The sequence below is a fragment of the Cavia porcellus genome, unplaced genomic scaffold (assembly GCF_034190915.1).
Source record: "Cavia porcellus strain 051 isolate PalLab524CR breed Dunkin Hartley unplaced genomic scaffold, mCavPor4.1 scaffold_5, whole genome shotgun sequence".
NCBI classification, from domain to species: Eukaryota; Metazoa; Chordata; class Mammalia; order Rodentia; family Caviidae; genus Cavia; species Cavia porcellus.
In genome coordinates this window covers 75,438,361-75,455,217 of record NW_026947488.1, presented here as the reverse complement: position 1 = coordinate 75,455,217, position 16,857 = coordinate 75,438,361, and the positions used below count along the sequence as shown (strand labels likewise).

The window sequence follows — 16,857 nt, the reverse complement described above, 5'->3', positions numbered from 1 at the left end:
ATTGGCATATGTATGTATACAGATACATGTCAAAACTTATATTGCATGTTATAAGTATAATATATTGTATGATTATGTCAACCATACCTCAATAACTTTTTAAAGTTTAATAACAACCACTAAAAAATACCAATATAACATAAGCATTTAAATAAATAAAAGAAAAAGAGAGTAAAAATACGAATTTCATAGAAGACAAAACCTCAATAAAATGAAAACAACATAAATTAACCCCAAGTCAGGCATAGTGGTGCTTGCCTATAATCTTAGTCCTCAAGAGGCTGAGGCAGGAGGACCACTGTGAGTACAAAGCCAGCCTCAGCTACAAAGTGAGTTCAAAGCCAGCCTAAACTGCATAGTGAGGCCCTGTCTCAAAACAAAACAAACAAGAAATCCCAAATATATGTTACCATTATTAATATAAGTTAAGTTCACTCTGGGTTTTCCAAAAGACTGTATCACACTGTAAAAGGAAAAAGTTTATGTATTTTGAAAAGATTAAAAAAGTTCATGCCATTTTAAAAGATTAAAAATGTTTATGCTATTTTGAAAAAATTAAAACTGACATATTAAGGCCAAAATTAAAGTAAAAAATAGAGATGGATAAAGATGTAGCATAAATATATTAATACAAGAAAATCTAGTATGTCAAGTAAAACAGAATTTAAAGCAAAAATATTTAGGAGACAGCTGTGACAATGATTTAAAAAGACAGAGAATGTTAAAATGTCCATACTGCCTAAAGAAACGTACAGATTCAGTGCAGTCTCTTATCAAAATACCAATGGCATTCTTCACAGAACTAGAAAGAACAATTCTAAGACTTATATAGAATCCTAAAAACCTTATGTAGTCAAAGTCACTTTGACCAAAAGTAACAAAGAAGGACACATAATCTTACTTCAAATATGACACAAATGACCTGGGCTCAGTGCTGAACAAAGAGGCTGTGGCACTGGCAGGTTTGAGGCTATTCAAGCTCCTGAAAGGGTGATGGGGGTTGTTTGCGATGATTACTTGGGGAAAAAAATCGGTGTTAAAAGTGTAACTGAAATCCACAATGAGATGAACCTGGATACCCATTACCAATAGGGCAGAACTCTTCTCCCTGGCTCTCCCTCCCTCCCGTCACAGTAGTATGGGTTCTTGTTTTAAAAAATTCACATGAATAAAAACTTAGATGCTGATAAAGATGATACACGAAGCTCTCTGCAATCAAAACAGCATGGTATTTGGCATAAAAATATGCATTGGACTACCTGAACAGAATAGAAAACTTAGAAGTAAACCCAGCCACCTATAATCAACTAATTTTAACAGTGGTGCTAAAAACATACACTGGAAAAAGAGTGGTCGTTTCAACAGATGGAGTTGGGAAAATTCAGTAAGTACTGTGGGAAAATGAAGCTGGAACCCATCGCTCACCAGATACAAAGATCAACTCGAAATGGATTATAAACTTAAATATAAGACCTGAAACTATGAAGTTACTAGAAAAAAATATAGGTGTAATTCTTCAGAAAATTGTAATGTGCAAGGATTTTTTGGAGATCCCAAATGCACTTGGAAGCAAAAGCAAAATAGACAAATGGAATTATATCAGGTTAAAAAGCTTCTGCACAGCAACAGAATGCAGGGATAATCTGGGTGCGGTGGCACATGCCAGCACTTGGAAGGCTGAGGCAGAACTGCTATGAGTTCAAGGGCAGCCTGAAATACATGGCAAAGTTCAAGGCCAGGATGAATGAACTACATTGCAAAAAAAAAGGATAAAATATTTACAGTGTATACATCTGACAAGGAATTACAAAAGCTCATCAGAAAAAAACCAAAAACTATGATTTTTAAATTTTTAAAATAGGCAATAGATGTAAATAGACACTTCAAAAGATACATATGTATATACAGATACAGACATACAGTCAATATATGAGAAGTGCTCAGTATCATTAACCATCAGGAATGAAGATCTAAACCACACAGAGGTACCACCGTACCCCAGTCAGAAGGGCCCTATTATAAAGCCTGAGGATAACGAGTCTTGTGAAAATGTGAAGAGAGGTACACTGTTTGCAGGAATGTAAATCAGTACAGTCATTATGGGAAACAGCATGAAAGCTCTTCAAAATATTCAAAATTAAAATACTATATGATCTACAAGTCCACACTACTGTGTATACATCCAAAGAAAATAAAATCAGTATACTGAAGAGAAACCTGTATTTCTATATTTGCTGCAGTACTACTTTCAATGGTTAAGAAATGGAAACAATTTAAGAATTCATCAATTGATGAATGGATAAATAAAATGTAGGGCCGGGGATTTAGCTCAGTGGCTTAAGTGCTTAATGGCAAGCACAAGGTCTGGAGTTCAATCCCTGGTACCAAAAAAAAAAAAAAAAAAAAAAAAAAAAAAAAAAAAAAAAAAAAAAAAAGTGTATGTGTGTGTGTGTGTATATGATGGAGTACTATTCAGTAACAAAAAGAATGAACTCATGCATTTGTGAGAAGATAACTGGAAGCTGAGATGATTATATTAAGTGAAATAAATCAAACACAGAAAAACAAGTACTGTGTAATCTCACTCATATGTGGAGCCTAAAAAAGCTGGTCCCATGGTGGTTACCGACTGATCAAGAACAGAGCAAGTGGGGCATGGTGAGGATGGGGAAGTTGGATCAGGGTGTTCTAAGTTACAGCTACGCAACAGCAAGCTCTGTGGTACTACTACAGAGTACGGTGACCAGAGATAACAATTATGTACCGTGTATTTCAAAAACTAGAGAAAAGAATTCTGAAAGTTTTCACACAAAGAATTAATAAATATTTCAGACTATACATGTTTAACCTGGTTTAAAAATTAGTGAATATATGTATCAAATGATACATGGTAGCTCATTGATACTTACAGATTTTGTTTTTATGGATTAGTTAAAAATAAAAATGTTTTAAAGTGAGACATACTGTCAATATCAACTGCACAAAAGGCTGCAAAAACTTTGTATACAAAGAATGTGAAACTATAATTATTAATTGAATGTTTAAATACCGTTCAGGTTTATTACCTTAGAGAGACATATTATTGAAATTAATCTCACCTGTTTCTTTCTACCTTTCAAAATCTAGCTACTAGAATACTCAAAATAGTCACTGCCATCCTGGGTTTCTGTGTTCCCTTAGACCTTAGCATGCTTCTTCACTTAGACTCTAAACAACATTAGAAATAAGACCATAATCTGGCAGATGGAGGAAGATGAAGTAATGAACTGGGTGGAGAAAGAAACAGAATTTATTACTGACTCAGATTGCACCATCTTAACCACTCAGATATAGATAGGCAACTTTCTTTGGAATAAGCCTTTTCTACTCGCTGCTCCAGAATTGCAGGAGATGAATAAACATTAATGAAAGGACAGTCCAACTTTATTTTTCCAGTGTACACCACAGATAAGACACAGATAAATTCCTCTCACCTAAAACAGAATGAGTACAAAAGAAGAGAAATGCTAGGAAAAGTGAATAAGACTCCACTTCCCATGGTCAGAAACATCAAGAACCAAAGAAAGTACAATAAAATTTTTATAAAAATTTAAATCTAATGAGAATAAAAATATTCCTCATCAAACATTAAGTTACTGCTGAAGTGTTAATGAGAAATTTATAACATAACTGTAAAAATAAAATAGAAAAAGTTAATAAAGATTCAGTCTCAGACTAGAAAAAGAAAAAACAATGTAACTATTCTAAAAGTAGAATAAAGAAAATACTAATGGGAAGAAATTCATGACAAAAGTAAGAAATTATTTATTAGAAAAAATTAATATTAAAATTATGGTCCTCTAAGATGGCATTGACATTAGGAATTTTTTTGTACTTCATTCAGTGATAAATCTGCACATCCTAGAGCAGTGCCCAATAGTTTACCACAGATATTAAATAAATATTGAATGAATGATTACTTCTTTAAAAAACTGATAAAACAGATAAACTGATAACACTATGCAAGGCACAGATGGCCATAGAGAGCTCATTCCACATACAGTAGAAATTCTCTTAAAAGTGTTATATGAATATGAATTACTTGACCCCACTATATTTGAAAATGTCATGGAAACATAATTTAGTAACAGTTGGCAAACCATATGAATATCTACATAACTATGAAAAAAAGCCACTAGACCTCAATGACTGTAGTCTCTCCAAAAAAGCCAAGCAGTAACTTCAATTTTATTTTTTAAAGCTACTTTATAAAACAGAAATTAAGGGATAGCTTTAGTTTTATGACACTAGAATGATTGTGTCCAGTTACCTCTGTGTTTTTTTTAACTATGGTAAAATACATACAACATATACTTTACTATCTCAACCATTTTTAAGCATTCCATTCTTTGGAAAAATACATTCACATTGTTGACCACTATCGGTCAACTAAATTCTTCATCTTATGAAACTGAAAAGCAAATCTCCTTATTTTTCTTCATACTAGCTCCTGGAAACCATCTTCTACTTTCTGCTCCTATAATATGAATTTGACCACTCTGGGTACCCCACACAAGAGAAATCACATACACCTTCAAATTTCACCCATGTTGAAACACTGTTAAAATTTCCTTCCTTACGATGCTAATAGTCTTCAGTATCTATATACTACATTTTGTTAATTTTTCCATTGTCTTAGTTCCTTTTCACTCGTCGCTGAGACAAAATACCTGAAGCCCAAGTTGGGAAAGGAAAGGTTTATTTCTTAAGGTTTTTGGAGGTTTCAGTCCACATTCAGTTGGCTCCAAGACAGGTGGGCATGACTGGGTCGCAGTTCATGGTGGCTGCAAACAGCAAGCAGGAACCGGCAAAGAGCAAGACACACCTTCTTCCTGCCATTACATCACAACCTGGCTCCAGCCCTATGTGGGTGGAGCACTGACACCATCAATCCAAGCACTAGACAATGAACCATCACAAATGCACAATGCAAACTCATGAGGCCTGGGGGCCACAGACATAAACCATGACATCCATTAATTGGATACTTAGGTTGCTTCCACCCTGACTACTATAAATGATGCAGTGAACATGGGTGTACAAATGAATGTCGAAGTCTTTGCTTTAGATTTTTTTTGGTAGTAATTTTACTTTTCTCATTGCTGAGACAAAATATCTGACACCCAAAGTTGAAGGAGAAAAGAGGTTTAGCTCACGTCTAGTCTTCAGTATATAATCAGCTGGCTCCCGGCCAGGTGGCGCACAGAGGAGAGCAGCAGTTCATAGCATTGGAAGGCAGCAAAGGCAACAAGAGGTGGGGAAGACAAGACCCTCGGTGTCCTTTATATTGTAGCCAGTCTACCAGGATTAGGGCAGTAGCAATAGAATCAGTGGACTAATCCAGCAATCACCCACCTTTAATCCCAGCACCCTTAATCCAGCATTGCACCAATCAATTACACACTGTAGATTCAGCCACCCCCAAAAATCCCCACGACCATATGAAACTTTAAGGGGACATTTAGACACAAGCCATGACAACAGTAAACGCAGAAGTGGAATCCCAGATCTCAGATGGTAATTCTGTTTCACTGCCATATAATTTTCTCTAAATAGCAATTTAATCTTATATTCTACCAACAGCGCACACAGGATTGTGTAGTTTTGATAACAAGATTATTCCAGCCCCATAAAACTAAAGATTTTGGTTACCTGGTATTCTCATTACTGATATTTAAAAATTTTTGCACCTGTGTCCAAATACAAGATAGATCTGTATCAGAAATCTGAATGATCCAAAAAACATAAAGATAAAATTTAGACAACACAACCAAACAAGATTTGCTACCTGAACAAAGGATTTTTTAATTTTAAAAAACAAAGTCATTGTACACATTTAAAAAGTTGAAGAGAAACCCTGAAGATCTTACAACAAATGGAAGATACATAGTTCAGTACCTATTTAAAGAAAATGAACAAATAAAAATCTGAAAATTCTAAAAATTTTTCATCTTCAACACATAACACTGTTTTTTCTTCATTTTACCAGACAATACAGTTTAATATTAAGTAGGAGGTACAAGAAGAAGCATCCGTTTCTTATTCCTGACTTTTCAAAGATGGCTTCTAATATGTTACTATGTAATGATGCTTATTTGATATTTTTTCTCTACAATTTTTATCAGGTTAAATATATTTATTTATACACTAATTTTCCAAGAGTATTTTTGTCTCTTTGTTGCTTGATTTTCTAAGTTTCAGTACTTCCTTGTCTCTACACTGAAAGACCAACAGAATGGACCAATAAATTACCAGAATAAAAGTAAGTTTGTAGATGTAGTGGTGATGGTAACCATCAATAAAACAGATAATAATACATCTTGGCAAAGCTGTGGGGAAAAAGGTACCCTTTTACATTGTTAGTTGTAATATAAACTACTACAACCATTATAGAAAGCAGTTGAAGACTCCTCAAGAAACTAAGAATAGAAATTTCATTGGACCTAGCTACACCTCTTGTTCTCAAAAGAGTTAAAGATATCATACAATAGTAATATACACATTACCCGTGTTTATAGCAGCAGAATTCATAACAGTTAAATATTGGAAATGACCTATATGCCCATCGAAAGATGAATGAAGAAAATATGGTAGTACTATTCATTCATACAGAAAGATAAACTCAAATCATTTGTAGAAAAATGGATAAACCTTGAGACCATAATGACAAGTGAAAAAAATCAAATACACATTGCATTGCTTCTCTTAAGAAACTCAATATATAAACAGTGTAAAGCCTAAAATCAAACATAGTAGGAAGTGGTATTAGAGGGGAAAAAGATCTAGAGATGGAAGGAGGAGAGAATAGGTAAGTAAAATGAATATGCCATATATACATGTACCAGTTCCCTATAGTGAATGTACTCAATACATATGGCAAACAGGTATTAATAAAAAATAAACGTTAAATGAAACAACTTAAAAGTAACATTACTTTAAAAAATTCGAGTTATGACAGAATTTTAAGCTCTTCATTTTTAATTGAAAAGTGCTGTTTTGATTCAACAAATGCAGGGCTGGGGATATAGCTCTGAGGCACAGCGCTTGCCTGGCAAGCGCAAATCCTGAGTTCGATGCCCGATCCCCTCTACCACACACACACAAAAGTGAATTCAGACATCACCTTGAACATTATTTTAATTCCTTAGAATTAAATTTTTAAGTGCAACAAATAGATAAAAACACAAAAGTTGCAGATAATAGTATACCTCCTCAAAACACTACTACTTGCATATCATTAATTAAGAGATTAGGCTTTTTTAACATAGTTCTTTAGTTTTCTTTTGAGGTAGAATTTATATACAATAAAATATACAAAAATGAAGCCTACAGTTTGATGGATTCAGATAAATGCAATACATTTAAACAATCTAAACCTCTACTATGATATAGAACACGAATATCACTCCCAAAAGTTCCCTCATCTCTTTCCAGAAAAGCCCTCAGCTCTTCCTAGTCCCTCAAAGGAAATCTTTGTTCTAATTTATTTTCTACTCTATCATTTTTGCTTTTTTCAGAATTTATATATAAATGGAAAATATGTACTCTTGCCTATAAGGCTTCTGTTATGCAATACATTGTTTGTTTTTTTCAGACTGATCCATCCATACTTTTTTCATACAAAGATAAAATTTAAATTTACTTACCATAAAAATGACTATTAGGATGAGACAGATGCCCACTATAATGAGGAAGGGGATTAGATAGTATTCTAGAGGAAGACTAAATTCTGGAACTAAGATAATGTGGCCCCTAGAAGAGAACAAAAATTAATAATTGAGAACCAGTAAAAATTGTCAAATTATGATAGTGATTAAAAACAAAAACAACTTTAAAGATATGCAAACATTAGGATGCAATTCACTATACACATCTTAGTTTCTGATATGTGCCTTCTAATAATTTAAGGAATGTTCTTTATATCAAGTCTACTTATTTCAAACTAACTTGCCCAAATAATTAAAAGACATTTTTCAGCTTTGTACAGAAAACCAAGTATTACTTTGTCTGTCTTAGAGAGAGGTTATTTACTGTATCACGTAACTAGAAAAATTTAGATTGTGTATATAACAGCGTAAAAAATGATAGTAGTGCCTTGGTAGCACATCATCAATCAAATTACTGTTTATCTTTTCCTTTTAAACTTTTTTTTAAAAAAGTTTTAAAAAGTTTTAAAACTTTTTTAAATTTAGTAATGACTTCTAGACTCTAGAAGTCATTACTAAATTAAAAAAAAAAAAAAAAGTAGAGTCAGATGCCAGCCTTTTGCCATGGGTCAGTGCCATTCATGGACTGCGGGGGAAGAGAACAATAAGTCACCAAGAAGCAAGTCCTCCCTGTGAATGGGCACCGTGTGTGGGTCACTGGCGGGAGAACCAGATGCCAGCCCCTTCTGGCATGTGGGCTGGGAAACAAGAAGAGTACCTTACCCCACCACCCTAAGTAACTGGCTGACCCAGAAAAACACATGCTATGATGCTGGCAATTGAGGTGGAATACAATTTAATGCTTGTAACGTTCAGTGTTTCACTGATTTTGCATGTGGAAAGCCAGGGTCTGATCATCTATTCAGAGGATGGCAATACGCAGTGTAGCTTCTATGGGGGATCTCCTTCTGAAGGTGGTGGCCATTGTTGATTCCATATTGTATTGTTTTGAAGTCCTGTATCATTTTCATTGTTTTGTTTGACTGGGTTTTGTTTTGATTTTATTGTATGTGATGGTGTGGGCAGCTATTTCAAGAAACCAAGATATATTATGGTAGCCATTTTGGATTTACTATTACCTTTTTTTGAAATCCTTTATTACATTCATTCCTTTGTTTTTATTATTTCTGTTCTGTTCTGTTTGATTCTTACTATGTATGAAGGTATCTGCAGCTATTTTGAAGACAGCAGGAGGTGTTATGGTAAACATTGTTGATTTCTTATTGTTTTGAAGTCCTGTGTCATCTATACTGGTTTGTTTTGATTGGCTTTGCTGTTTTGTTTTACTTGGTTTTATTCTCTTTAAAAAAAATTAAAAAAAATTTAAAGCCTCCCTTTTTCCTATGTTTTACATGTACCTGATGAACCAATAAACATGGAATTAAAAACTGGTCAAAGAATTTGCTAAGAGTTGTTTCTTCACTATTTTCCACTGCTTCCCTGAAACAAAATACAGAAATGTGTAGGTGAAAAGAATGTTTTATTTCCACTTGTTACTGATCACTGATTAGTAATTATGACATCACCACTACAAAATGGGGACCTATAAAATAAAAAGTGCTATCAGAGTAAGTAAACTACCTGTGCTACAGGGACAAATTTTATATGCCATCAAATTTTACTTCCAAAATCTCTTCAGTCTAGAGGAGGGTCTGTAAAATCTTCAGTAAAATGACAAATCTTTCTATTATGTCTACTGTTCTACAAGACTAGTAAGAGGCCAGCAATGCTATTCTGATTTCCACTGGTGGTAATTTTTTTTAAGGTAGAAAAGCCAGATATTTCATAATACAAAGGTTCAAAGTAAAATAATAACTTTGAGGGTAATGAAAAATAGAAAGAGGTTGACTCCTCCCTTAATAGAAACAAGTTGCCTTCTCCCTTAAAAAAGGTGATAATGATTCTATGGTACTTAAGGAAAATGACATAAAAGCAAATTACTTCTATTCCCAAGCTGATTTTAAATGTTCATGCTATTATTTACTAATCTTACATCCAGGAGCTACCAATCTTCATAAAAAAACACAATTATCAGCAAATTCTTTCCAATAATTTAAATACCTTACCCACACTGATATGACTGCATGAATACAAGTGGTTCTTTTACATCAGTGGTTTTCTAGCAGAATGCTGGATAGAGAATTACAGAAAAATATCAGTCCTTTGACTTCACCCCTATTTCCTCTGTCTAGCCAGGTCCCCTGCAGCTGACCATGCAGATTAACCCTTGTCTAGTGCCAGATTAATCTATATTTAAAACACAGGTACTTAAACAACTTTAGTATCTTGACACTCTGCCTCCATTTCCACCTCTAAATACTCCATGAGTTCTGCAGTTAAGATTTGATCACTGAAGTAGTCTTAAGTAACTAGGAAATAACGTCTTAAGTCTTCGGTGCATGAGTTCTCATGCTAAGTTCAAACCAAGTATCTAGGCCTAAGCTTTATGACAACAGCTCATCTAATTTCTCAATTCATCTGTGCATACATAAAGTTTGGTCTTGTTTGTTCTGACAACCAAGCCCTGCCAATCAAACTGCTGCACTTCAGAAGAGTTACAGCTACACACCAGAGCCCTGTGTCCTTGTCTTGGTCACTTTCTGGTCAGTGAGACACATCACCTGACATCTGCAACTTTGAGGAGGATAGGCTTATTTTGGCTTATAAATTTAGCTCATAGTTGGCTGCTTCCAAGACAGAAACCACAGTCGAGGAGCATGGTAGAAGACAGCTGAGTTGCTCAAGGGCAAGCAGACAGGAAACAGAAAGTAAAGACAGGAGTTGTGGAAAGAGCTACTGTATACCCTTCCAGGCCATACCCATGGTGACCCACAGTGACCCATATCTTGCAACCAGGTCCCACTTCCTAACAGTACATCATTAGGGGGCTAAACTATCCATGACTATACTGTCTCCATGCAGCCACCACCCAACACATGAGGTTTCTAGGGCCACTGTAGATCTACACCGTAACTGTCCTACAGAATAACTTTTGAAGGACAAACTGTGATCAGTCCAACTGTTAGTGATACCAGCACTGTCTCAGCTGACTACTTTCTTCAACTTGCCCCTCTCAGACAAAGCTCACAGCTTCACCCAAACATCCTACACTTCCCACTAGACAGAAACAGAGCCCATTTGTGGGACACCCTGTTTTCCTGCCAGTATACTGTTAGGTCTTGTTGAGGAGTTCCAAGGTAACGCAAAAGTAGTTTATTTTCACCACCATTTCCTGAGTATCTATTATGATAAACTACTGTGCCCTATATTAGGGATGGAATATGAAAAAATAAGAATCCCTCTCCAGGAGAAAGAACATAAAGAATTGCAGGAAATCTCAAGGTTCTTTGCTCTATCCCCTCATTTTCTTTTTTTCTTAGTATATATTTGCAATATGTGATAATTCATCTTGGAGAATTGGTACATATAGATAGCTCATCTGAATAACTTTTACTTTCCCTTCCTAAACCTGCTATTTCTGTCATCTCAGTATTTTTTCGCATATTTGATTAGACAAAAATCTCCAAACCAGACAACATATTTTGTTCATGGGGCAGTGAGAAAACAAGCATGCTCATACATTAAGACATAACCCTTACGAATGGAAATTTGACAGTATCCAGCAATGATGGATATACATCTAACCTTAAAACCAGGAACACCACTTCTACAAATCTATTCCAAAAGTATACTGGCCAAACATGAGCAGATTCATCTGTAAGGTTATTCATTATCACACTTCTTAAAATAGAAAAAGAAATGTAAACAACTCAAAAATATCCATTCATAGGGCACTGTCTGATTAATATGCATATCCACAAAATGGAGTTCTACCCAGGTATAAAAAGAATGAAGAATATCTGTCAATTCATGTGATGGGACCTGCTGGATACACTGTTAAGTCAAAGAAGGGCCAGGAACAGTATTTAGACATATGGGCAGAAAATGAGAGAAAAGAGGTAACACATTTGCCAATGATTTTAATGGATTAAAGACACAGTTTTATTAGTTGTTACTTAGTTTGGGAGTTTTTCTGGGGGAAGGTGTAGCAGGAATTAAACTCAAGGTCTTACACTTGCCAGGCCTGCATTATGCCGCTGAGCTACATCACTGGCCCTTGTTACTCAGAAGGCAAGAATGAGAACAAGACAGACAAGCTAGTCGGTACTTAGAATCTTGACTTCTTTGATTATAACTTGTTTTGCTGATTTTGAATTCAGTTATCACAAGTAAGCTGGGTATAAGTAGTACACAGCTATAATCCCAGCATTCTAGAAAGCTGAGCCAAGAGAATGACAAGCTTGAGTCCTACAAGGGCAATTTAATGAGACTGGACTCGCTGGAACTTTCATTCCAACAGTTTTCTATTCCTGAAGTTTTACATATTTTACCAATATATGTGCATTACTTCCTAATGTAAAAAGGTATGATTTTATACTTAAAATAAAAAAGATTCTTTATAGGATTTTTTTCTAACAAAGGAACAATACTGAGATAAAATCAAGTATTAGTTTTTCCATCTACTAACTATGCAAACAGTAGACAAAATACCATCTTGTATAGCTGGTTTTTAATGTATTTAAAATTATGTTCCCTAACTTAATAAAGCATATAATGTGAAAAGTATTTAATACTATATGAGGAAAATGACAAAAATAAATATTTTTTCTCTATATATATTTTTAAGCTCAAATATTTATCCCCACTAAATAATTAGAATTTGACGCTAGTTTGTTCTTTCAGTATAAATAATAAATGATAATAATAACAAACATCTAGAAGTTTGTTAAGAATTAAACAGATAACAAACACAAAAGTCTTGCTCTCATAAGTGCCAGGCATTTGCTAAATGCTTAACAAATACTAGCTGCGTCTATTTTTATTATGTTATAATTCCTGTTTTGTGAATCTGCTTCAGGGAAGCTCTGAAATGTTTGCTGCATTGCTGTAGATGAGGAAGTTGTGGCTTAAGTGAATTTTAGCTTATGTTTTCTGTTTGTAATGAGATGGTGGTGGGAAGTGTCATAGAGAAGTTTTTAATACAAATAAAATTTAAAACTGATTGTTTTGGGCAATATATTAGAGATAGAACCAGGGCCTCAAAGATGCCTCCCACCAAAAACTGACATTTTATCTTTGTAAAAGTCACTTACACTGTGTTTTGGAAATTTCATTGTTTCTAAACCATAAAATGCAAAGTTTTATCTTTTTAACAACATTAATGTCAACATTAGAGACTCTCTCCAGCATGAATATATTTTAGATACTCATACACAGAAAAAAATTGTATAATATAGTATCTCAAAATTATGATTTAAAAAGAGATAATTAGCACAATAGTTCATTCTAAACATAATATTTATTACAATTAACATTACAAAATTCTACCCAAATAAAATGAATTTTAAGTTACATGAAATTTTGATATTTATTACTTACCCTTTTTCATATGTGAATTCATCTTTCAGGGAATTAGCTGATGATTCACCAATAAAGACAGATGGAATGTCAATTTTCTTTAGCACATCAACTATATAAAAGAATAATAAAATTATTTGTAAAAGCCCATTTTTAGTGTACAAAAAACTTAAATTTCTTCATAACAGCAGCAAAGGCAACTGGAAACAATTACAACTGGGACTTCATTTTCTACTAGTTTATTTTTTGGATTATAGATTTATACTAATTACCAAAATAGTTTACAAATAAAGTATTTATGATTTTTCTTTTATTATTATTTATAATTTAAAAAGCTAATATTTTACAAGTATATATTATCTCACTTAATTTCAATAGTCCTAAAAGCCTGAGACTAATTATCTTTAATGTTTCCATTTCATTTTATTCCTTGATAGATATAGCTGTTAGGAAAGGAAGATGATGAAAAAATTTTAGGTTTTCTTCCCACAACTAATTCCTAAAGATAAAAGAAAAAAAGTTTATTTTACATACCCATTTTCAGGAATATAAGACCAGTTTGTATCAGTCTAAAAAATAACACCAGTCTCCAGCTTTCCAAAGAGAAAGTCTGACAGGACTTGTTAAAAGGTACACAATAACAAAGCTGTGTAAACTTCTACTTCTCCCTAGGGGGGCAGTTCCTAGTAAATTTTTGTGTTTTGGCTGGAATTGTAAGAAATTTGACTCCTATGCTCATATTCAAAATCAAAATCAAAGGCTACAAAAAAAATTTTTGTAAAAAGTACCCATTTCTCATTACTCAGGAACAGAGTAAAACAATTCTGTTTTCTTTTCTTTCCAATGTATGACTTCATAGTACATTATGTAACCAACTGCAAGTCCACAACTACCTAATTTATTCTACATTTTTTCCCCTGATGCAAATTCTTTTTTAAAAAATTTTATTTAAAGAAAAAAAAGCAAAACAGAAAAAAGGGTGGTAATAATACAGAATTTCAAATAAAACCAAACACTAAGAAATCACATTGATAAATTACATACTGTCATCTTAGAGATAGTTGTACAAGTTACAAAATTAAAGCATAAAAGTAGACATTCGAACAGTGAGACTGCAAACAGTTCTGTTCAATGACCCAATAAAATCTTAGTAATATGGTCATCTATCTTACACACTTAAACATACATGCAGTTATATCCTTCAGAGCACTGTCTTTTCCTACAAATTCTTTTTAAGAAATTTTTATTAGACTTTTACAAACCAATGAGCTTCATTTTAGCGTATTTATACACACATGTAACATACTTTAATCATTTCCAACACTCCACCTCCCCTCGACCTGCTCTCTTTCCTCTTCCTTGTTCCCTTTCTCTTAATAGTCTCCTTTCTACTTTCATCTCTCCGTGGGACTTTTTAAAATTCAGCATAAGAGAATAAATACATTAAAAGGCTTCTGCTTTCTAAGAAACAGACTACAAAATGGGATAGAATCCCTGCCAGATTTTCTTTTGACAGAGGGTTTTTTCTGACAGAAGAACTCAAAACAAAGCAAAAAATACCCTATCGTATAATCCTATTAATACATGGGCAAATGGACTCAACAGATACTTCTTAAAAGAAGTATAAGTAAGCAATAAGTACATGAAAATATTCAACTTCTTTAGCCACCAAAAAAATGGAAAGCAAAACTGCATCAAAATTCCGCCTCACACCATGAGAATGTCCATTACCAAAAATACAAACAATAATTGCTAGTAAGGATTTGGGGGAAAATGAACACTTCATACACTGTTGGTGGGAATGCAGATTAGCACAACAACTATGTAAATCAAAGTTGAGGTCCCTCAAATAACTAAAAATAGATCATTTGATCCAGTTATATATTCCTCAGCATATCCGTGAAACAATTAAAGCTGGCACACTATAGAGATATCCACATATCCTTGCCTATACAGTGCAGTTCACAATAGCAGGCCACAGGATCAGCCTAGGTGCCTATCAAGATTACTGGATTAAAAATGTGGTATAAATATGGAAAGAAGAATAGAATCATACCATGTGTCAGAAAACGAAAGAACTAGAGATCGTTGTGTTAAACAAAGTAAGTCACACTCAGAAGTATAAGCTTCTTAATGTTATCAATAGAAAAACAGCCTCCTCATTAGCTGCGAGTTAATTGTGAGATTTGGCTTTAGAGAAAATCCAGTTTCTTTTTTGTTACAGTTTTCAAAATGACTTTGTTTTTCACTTTTTACAAATGCATACTTGTTATGCATTTTAGAAGTAAGGATGGTACAAGAGAAGAAAAATAAAGCTATAGTACTTCCGACCTGAAGACCACTTATCTAATAGGAAGTAACCAACAGTTCTGTAAGTTTTGACAAATACCATACACCACATAAATACAACTAAGAAACAGAATATTACATAATTCCGCATAACCTCATTTCCACTATAGTCAATTCCTCCTCTTCCTAACCTCTTCAACCACTGATCTTTTTCCCTAAACCATGGAACTATTTTGTTTTGTTTATTCCTAAAAAACTAAGGTTTAAATCCTAGTTTCCTTGGTATAGTACAGTAAGGTTTTCTTTTTAACTTCCACATTTTCCACACAACTATAGATATTCTCACAAATGTAAGCCCCACCCTACACACATGCACAAATACATACACACACAAGCTCCAGGAAGACGAAAACAAACACAGCTAGTGAAAAGTATTTAATCAGTTTTTATCAATGAGATCAGTAGACACTTCATTTTTATATCAATGATATAATAGAAAAACAAAAACAAAATTGCACTCAAGGATACACAGCAGATATTCTGTCATGTCATTCTGTCATGTCGTATCATCTACAGTAGCAACAGAGGCATTGTTATAGGACTGTCTATATTGTAGGGAGATATTTTTTACTGTGTTGAAAAGTTTTCTTTGTAACGTATCAGTTTTACTTTGATAATAAAAACTTGAAATTACATATCCTTTGTAAGATGTTTCACTCTTTCATGAAGATACTCTGATAAACTCAAGGATAAACTATTGGTTTCTAACTACTGGTCTTTAAGTTTTGGAAACAACATAACCTCTTGCCAATTACGGCATCTAAAGAGATACAGAAAACTTCTCATGTTAGTAAAAAGATTAAAAGGAGGAAAACACTATATGCAAATATGAACAGCCACCTTGGAAATGCAACATTATCTACTAAAAAACAAAAGATATTCTTTGTGCATTCATCTATTGATGGACATATAGTATAGCTCCAAGGTTTAGCTATTATAAATTATGGTGCTATAGACATAGGTACCTATGTATCTGCATACTATGAAGTCTTTAACTCCACACAATGGAGTACTACTCTGCATAAAGAAAGACAAACTTAAGTCATTAGTAGAAAAATGGATGCACTTTGCAACGATAAAGTTAGGTGAGGTAAATCAGACACAAAAGCTTAAATGTTACATAATTTCTCTTAAATAAGAAGTCCAACATATAAATAAAAAGCAAAATAAAAGACAGATAACAGGAAGAATGGAGGCAGATTTTTCTCAAAGGTGGAGGGCATCAATAGATGGAGGGAAGGAAAGCAGAAATAAAGGGGCTGAAAAAAGGAATGCATATGCGTTATGCACATGTAACAACTCCACACAAGAAATGCAGACATCATGTATTGTAAACATGTTTTTT

General features: G+C 33.7%; 1 protein-coding gene across 4 annotated transcripts in view; it reads right to left on the bottom strand.

The window, feature by feature from the left end:
- The window catches only part of Rnf13 (ring finger protein 13), a 148,506-nt gene that overhangs the window by 38,480 nt on the left and 93,169 nt on the right, over window positions 1-16,857 (bottom strand). For all 4 annotated transcript variants that reach the window (XR_010047618.1, XM_063249168.1, XM_063249169.1 and 1 more), the window contains 2 exons: window positions 13,185-13,275; window positions 7,686-7,791 (listed from right to left, as the gene is read on the bottom strand). Coding sequence is in view for 3 of the 4 variants with exons in the window: in XM_063249168.1 (XP_063105238.1) it covers window positions 7,686-7,791; window positions 13,185-13,275 (197 nt within the window). In the remaining variant the exon portion in view is untranslated. The remainder of the gene's footprint in view (window positions 1-7,685; window positions 7,792-13,184; window positions 13,276-16,857) is intronic.